This window comes from Mobula birostris, chromosome 8 (assembly GCF_030028105.1).
Source record: "Mobula birostris isolate sMobBir1 chromosome 8, sMobBir1.hap1, whole genome shotgun sequence".
NCBI lineage: Eukaryota > Metazoa > Chordata > Chondrichthyes > Myliobatiformes > Myliobatidae > Mobula > Mobula birostris.
Window position 1 is genome coordinate 2,494,163 of NC_092377.1, and position 7,070 is coordinate 2,501,232.

General features: G+C 56.4%; 1 protein-coding gene across 1 annotated transcript; it reads left to right on the forward strand.

Annotated features, from left to right (window-relative positions):
• The first annotated feature begins 1,477 nt into the window (after positions 1-1,477).
• Positions 1,478-5,496, forward strand: LOC140201097 (uncharacterized). The gene is made up of 3 exons (XM_072264694.1): positions 1,478-1,691; positions 3,622-4,101; positions 4,588-5,496. The coding sequence occupies exons 2-3, from the start codon at positions 3,627-3,629 to the stop codon at positions 5,091-5,093; spliced, it is 981 nt and encodes a 326-aa protein (XP_072120795.1). The 5' UTR covers positions 1,478-1,691; positions 3,622-3,626; the 3' UTR covers positions 5,094-5,496.
• Positions 5,497-7,070: the final 1,574 nt, after the last annotated feature.

Below are 7,070 nucleotides of genomic sequence, written 5' to 3' on the forward strand. Positions count from 1 at the left end.
CAGTCAGTCTGTCTGTGACAGGAGGGTTAGTCTGTCTCTGACAGGATTGTTAGTCAGTCTCAGTGGGAGGGTCAGTCTATCTGTGACAGGAGGGTCTGTCAGTCCAGGACGGTCGGTCTGTCTGTGATGGGAGGGTTAGTCTGTCTCTGATAGGATGGTCAGTCAGTCTCAGTGGGAGGGTCAGTCAGTCTGTGACGGGACTGTCAGTCTGTCTGTGACCTGAGAGTCAGTCTGTCTGTGACGGGGGGTCAGTCTGTCTTGGTCAGGAGGGTCAGACTATCTGGGACAGGAGTGGTGAGAGTGTTTGGGACAGGGGAGTGGGTCAGCCTGTCTGAGAAAGGGCAGTTGGTCAGACTCTCTAGGACTGGACAAATCAGCCTGTCTAGGATGGGACTGGTTACTCTGTCTGTGACATGTGGCTCAGACTGTCTGGGATAGGAAGGTGGCAGATGATCGAGGAATGGAGGCGCCAGTCTGTCTATTACAGGGGTGGTCAGATGGTTGGGACAGGTGGAGGTTATCTGTCTGGGATGGGTGCGGTCAGCCTGGGACTGCAGAGGTTATTCTGTCTGGGATGGGATGGTCAGGCTGCTTGAAACAGGAGTCAGCTTGAAAAGGACGGGAGAGTTGTCAGTATGTCTGGGATAAGAAAAGACAGAGTGTCTGGGAATGGCAAGCGGTCAGTCTATTTGGAGCAGGAGGGGTCATTCTTTCTGGTACAGGAGGTATCAGTCTGTCAGGCATAGCAGGGGTGTGACTGACTGAGACGGGAGGAGTCAGTCTGTCAGGGACAGGAGAGTGGTTAGTCTGTCTGGGACAAGGGAGGTGTCGGGCTGCCTGGGACAGAAGGAGGCAGTCCATCTGGGACGGGAGGGTTCAGACTGTCTCGACTGTATGGGTCTGTCTGTCTGGTTTAGGAAGGCTGAATCTGTGGAATTAGTTGCCAGATGCTGCTGTGGAGGCCAAGTCTTCATATTTATTTAAGGCAGCGTAGATAGATTCTTGATTGGTCAGGGCAAGAAGGGATATGGGGAGAAGGCAGGAGATTGGGGCTGAGAGGAAAATGGATCAGCCTTGATGAAATGGCAGAGCAGATTCGATGGGCCAAATGGCCTAATTCTGCTCCTATATCTTATGGTTTTATGGGTCTATCTGAGGTAGGAGGCTGGTTTGTCTGGAACAGGAGGGGTCAGGTTTTCTGGGATGGAATGTATGGGACTCGAGTGGTCAGACTGTCTGTAAAGGACGGGTCAGTCTGTCTGAGAGAGGAGGGGGCAGACTGCTTATCTGGATATACGAAAGGAGAGCAGGAGTTGGCCATTCGGCCTGTCGGGACTGCTCTGCCTTCACCCAGCTGGCGGCTGGTCCAGATGTCCCGGACTTCTGGAAAATTTCCAAATCAGTCTGCCCCATTCCGGGACCTTGGCGGCTGAGTGGACGTCGGTGAGTCGCTGTCCGCGTCAGCCGCTCACTCCCCGTCTGCACATTCCTCGCCCCGACATCGCGCTCCCTCCTTTCCCCCCCGTTCCGCTCTCTTTCCTCCGCGGTGCTCCCTCCCTTCCCTCCTCCCCCAGCGCTCCCTCCTTCCCTCCCCCGCTCCCTTCCTTCCCGCACGCAGTTGCGCCTGTCACCTGCGGGACTCGCGGCTGAGGTTCGCTCGGCGTCGGGACAGGTGCCTACGACTGGGGAAGGTAATTAGGGCGGAGGGGTGGGGAAGTGGGGTTAGTGGGTGGATGGATGGAAGGAGGGGAGGCTGGGGATGAGAGGGGAGGGGGCGGCGAACTGTGGTGATAGAATTTCTCCGACCTTTCTCCTTCTGCCTTAACGCTTCGTCGGACGGGGCGCCGTCGCGTCCAGGTCTCCCCCAGAGACTCGTAGATACCCCTCCGCGGTCTCGGTGCCACAATCCCCTTCCTCCTCACATCCCCCACCCACCATTGTGTCTGCATTTTCTCCTTTCTCTCCACATTCCGAGTCTCACGGTCCTCCTCCTCGCCCCTACTCCCCCTGTCTCCACGTTCCCTCCCTCCATCCCCTTTCTCTCCAACACGATCTTTACTATCCATCTATCCATTCTCTCTTCAGCCATTTTGTTCCTTTGCCCCTCTCCTCAATCATTCGCCCACACCCTCTCTCTTTCACAATTAGGTCTCCGTCTCCTCTTTCTTTCCTCGTTTCCTCTCTCTCTCCTCTGCTCCGAATTTTTCTCCATCCCCCTCTCTCTCTACCCCCTCCTTTGGATCTTTCTCCCCTTCATCCGAATTTCTCTCTATCCCTCGCTCTCCGCCCTATTCTCCTCTCCCCCGAAACTTTCTCCATCCCCTTCTCTCTCCCCGCTCTTCCTCCACCATTTCCTCTCCCTCCCTCCCCTCTCTGTCCCTCTCCCAGTTTTCTTCCTCACCGTTCCTCTCTGCCGGGGGCTGGCTGGGTTGGAAGGTGAGAACCCGTGGACCGAAGGTGCGGTCGTCAACTGGGTGGAGAGCTGAAGGTGAGGTGAGGCGGCGGGTCGCGGTGGGTTGTCGTTCAGACAAGAAGCCTGCGACCAGTGGTGCACTGCAGGGATCGGGACTGGGTCCACTGCTGTCCGTCATCTGTACGGGGTGCTGAGATTGTAGGTGAGGTGGTTAATATGTCTGTGCCGGACACCACGACCGGGAGGGAGGTTACAGTGGGATCTCGAACGACGGACAGGGTGCCTGTTGGAATGGAAGATGCAATTCACCCAATGGGTGGTGATTTATTTTGGGAATTTCCAGAACAGGACGTACACAGAGAGCGGCAAGTCCCTAGGGGGGGTGTTGTAGACCGTAGGGAACATGTACATAGCTCCCTGCAGGTGGTGTTACAGGTTGACAGGGTGTGAAGAAGGCGTGTGGGTGCTGGGTTTGGAGTGGGTGCTGTTGGGTGGCTGGGTGTTTCAGGGTGAAATTTTTGTGCAGGTGTTGGGTGGCTGGGTGTTTCAGGGTGGGCTGTGTTGCACTCTGTGTTTTTGGACTTGTGTACTATGTTTTGGGGTGGGCTGTTTTCAGGCAGGCGTTTTGGGACTGCGTTTCGGATGGTGTATTTTGGAACTATGTTTCATGTTGGACCGTGTTTCCAGGCTGCATATTTCAGGTCTGTGTTTCCGGCAGTGTCCGTTGGGAATGTGTCTTTGGCCAATATATTTTGGGACTGTGTTTCCAGACAGCGCATTTCAGGATTGTGTTTACTGAAATGTTTAATTTGGGACTGTGATTTTGGGCAATGTATTTTGGAACTGTATTACCTTGGCACCCCTCTGGCAATATACTGACTGTCTGAGAAAGCCTGTGGCATGTCCAGTTGTTGGGATGAACAGTGGTCTTTCACGGACTCTAGATCACTGTCTCTTGGGGGCTTACCTGTCGTTTTCATGGTGGATGGTGGGGGCAGCTGATGCTTTCTTCGGGAGTAAGTGGGGGGAGTGAAAGGGACAGGGTGATGCTTTGCTGCTGCTTGTGCGCGGGAGGGAAGGGTTCTAAATTTTCTGACTTTCGGGGATTTTCTTCTGTTTCATGGATGTCGGTGAAGAGTAAGAATTTCAGGTTGTATACTGTCTGCACTCTCGGGTGGTAAATGGAATCACTGATCCTGTGATTGCAGTGACCATGGAGGAGGATGTGGAGCGGATGTTTGAGGAGCGTGCGCTGCCCCATCTGGTGCAGAGCCTGGGCGCACTGCTGAAAGTGGTGCGGACTGCACTCAGCAGCCCTCCTGGCGGCCAGGAGCTGGATGTGGACGGGATCCAGCAGCAGGTGGAGTTGGCCAGCAAGGGGGCCAAGCTGGCAGTCGGCCACGCACAGGAGGCGTCCGAGCAGATGGACCAGGTGTGCGAGAAGGCAACGGCGCAGTACGGTCAGCTGAGCACCCAGCGCCGGGAAAAGAGCGCGGCTCTGCAGGAGCTCCAGACCAAGGTGCGGCAGATGGAGAGCGAGAAGGAGCTGGCTGCCGGCCGGCTGCAGGCTGCCACTGTCTCCCTGCGCCAGGCCGAGGACGCACTGCGTTCGGCTCGCGCCAAGGCCGGAGAGAAGCAGACTGGGCGAGACGTCGGCATTGGGCTCAGCTTTCTGCTGCCCTGTGTGGGTGAGTCTTCGGGGAGGGTGCTGCCCAAAGGTGCTAAACGGCGGTCAACAGTGAGCGGGCACTAGTCAATGCTGGTTATCAGTGGGGAAATCACCGGGGGGGGGGGGAATCACTGGTAAACGGTGGTCAGCCATAGTCAGCACTAGTCATTGTTGGTCATCTGGGAAGGGCACTAATCAACAGTGGTCAACACTTAAACTTGGGTGGAGGCACCAGCGAGATATGGTTAAACCTGTGGTCAGCAGTGGCCTGCACTGATCTGATGCAGGGGTTGTGGGAGGCGTTACAGGTGGAGGGGTTGTGGGTGGGATGGAGGGGATGAGGGTGTGGGAGGATATCACCCCGTCTCATTTTCCCCTCCCCCTGCAATTCCCGTGGCTGTGGGTTTGGTTAGGTGTGAATGGGATGAGAGGGGTCGGAAGCGGGTGGCCCTGGGAAGGGGGGTGGTCACTTGCCTCACTTTCCCCTCTACCCTCCCCACCACAGGGATCCCGATGGCTGTGGCCTTTGAGAAGGAGCGCCAGTTGAGCAAGTCGCAGGTGGAGGTGGCAGCGGACGACAGCTCCCAGCTCCGCTCCAGCGTCTCCAAGGACGAGCAGCTGCTCGAGCGGCTGGGTGGGGAGCTGCCTGAGCTGCAGGCCCAGGCCCAGCAGCTCGAGATGGAGCTCAGCGAGATTGCGGGGGCTGAGCAGGAACTGAAGGAGCGGCGGGGGCAGCTGTCTGAGGCCCAGGCCCACCTGCGCGCCTCCTTCCACCAGCTGGGTGGTCTGCAGGGGAAGGTTGGCGCACTGAACCTGCAGTGCCAGAACCTCTACAGCCTGAGGCCTTTGTTGCCGCCACTCGAGGAGGCCATTCTCCAGAGCCTGATGCTGCCCAACCAGCCCCCCTTCACCCAAGCCTCCCTGCAGAGGCTGATGGGAGACCTGAAGACCCTTCAGCCCCGGCTCAAGACCCTGCATCTATCACAGGACAGTGACGAGTACCTGAAGTGAACCCACCTCAGGGTGGCCCAGGTCAGGCCTGGCTCACAGGATCCTGGAGGAGGGTAGCACATGAGGGTTCACGACAGTGGGGTCTGAGATTCCATGGGTAGGGCAGTACCCAGGATGCTGGAGCCCAGGGATGGGCAGGAGAGCAGCCAAATGCCCAACTCCCACTGCCAACCAGCACATGCTAACCCTGGGCAGAATGCCTCACAGGTTGGGGGACACTGACACCTCCACCTGGCTGCATCTTTGGATAGTGACACTCAACTTGTGTCTCTGGCCCGCGGGCTGTGCCTCTGACCCCCAACCTATGCCCCTGACCCATGGATCTCAACTCCTGGATCACACATATTTCTGAATCTCCTGCATCTCTGTGACCAAGCTTACAAATAAAATATTGTTCCTTCAAGTCTCCCCATCTTGTTGGTGTTGGGTGCTGGGTGCTGGGTGGGTCTATGGCTACTAGTTGGGTTCGGTGGGTACGTGGTGGAGTCTGTAGGTGCTGGGTGGGGTCTATGGGATGTTGATGGGTTCTAGATGGGTTCAATGGGTGCTGGGTGGGGTCTGTGGGAGGTCGATGGGTAGTAAATGGGTTTGATGGGTTCAGTGGGTGCTGGGTGGGGTCTATGGGATGTTGATGGGTTCTAGATGGGTTCAATGGGTGCTGGGTGGGGTCTGTGGGAGGTCCATGGGTAGTAAATGGGTTTGATGGGTTCAGTGGGTGCTGGGTGGGGTCTGTGGGAGGTCGATGGGTACTAGATGGGTTCAATGGGTGCTGGGTGGGGTCTATGGTAGGTCGATGGGTACTAGATGGGTTCAATGGGTGCTGGGTGGGGTCTGTGGGAGGCCGACGGGTAGTAAATGGGTTTGGTGGGTTCAATGGGTGCTGGGTGGAGTCTGTGGGATGTCGATGGGTTCTAGATGGGTTCAGTGGGTGCTGGGTGAAGTCTGTAGGAGGTTGATGGGTTCTAGATGGGTTCAATGGGTGCTGGGTGGGGTCTGTGGGAGGTCGATGGGTAGTAAATGGGTTTGGTGGGTACATGGAGACGTCTGTGAGTACTAGGTGGGGTCAGTGGGTGCTGGGTGGGGCCAGTGGGATGTCTGTGGGCACTAGATGGGTTTTAGTGGGTACATGCTGGGGTCAATGGGTGCTGGGTGGGGCCAGTGCCGGGTCTATGGGTATGAGATGGGTTTGATGGACACCCGGTGGGGCCTGTGGGTGCTGTGGAGTCTGTGGGTGCTGGGTGGGGTCAGTGGGAGGTCTACGGGTACCAACTGGGTTTGGTGGGTACATAGTGGGGGTCAGTGGGTGCTGGGTGGGGTCAGTGTCAGGTCTATGGGTACTAGATGGGTTTTAGTGGGTACACGGTGGGGTCTGTGGGTTCCAGGTGGAGTCTGTGGATTTTTGGTGGGGTCAGTGTCAAGTCTATGGGTACTAGATGGGTTCGATGGATACATGGTGGGGCCTGCGATTCTGGGTGGGGTCTGTGGGTGCTGGGTGTTGCCTCTGGGCATGGTGTAGAATCTGTGGGTGCTGGAGTAGTCTGCGGGTGTTGGATTTGATCTGTGGGTGCTGGGTTGGGAGTGAATTGACTGTAGTCTCGTAGACCATAAGGCATAGGGGCATAATTAGGCCATTTGGCCCATCAAATCTGCTCTGCCATTCAATCATGCTGGTCCTTTTTTCCCCTCCTGAACCCCATTCCTCGGCCTTCTCCCTGTAAACTTTGATGCCATGTCCAATCAAGAACCTACCAACCTTTGCCTTAAATACACCCAACAACGTGGCCTTCACAACTGCCTGTGGTAATAAATTCCACAAATTCACCAACCTCTGGCTAAAGAATTTTTTCCACATCTCTGTTTTAAAAGGACGCCCCCCTATCCTAGACTTGCCTAGACTCCCCCACACGGGAAATATCCTTTCCACATATACCCAGTCTCAGCCTTTCAACACTCGGAAAGTTTCAATGAGGTCTCCCC

Bases quoted from the DNA above. Each gene is read 5' to 3' on its own strand.
- LOC140201097 (XM_072264694.1), top strand. From the start codon at position 3,627: ATGGAGGAGGATGTGGAGCGGATGTTTGAGGAGCGTGCGCTGCCCCAT. The intron at 4,102-4,587 runs GTGAGTCTTCGG...TCCCCACCACAG, and splicing joins CTTTCTGCTGCCCTGTGTGG to GGATCCCGATGGCTGTGGCC.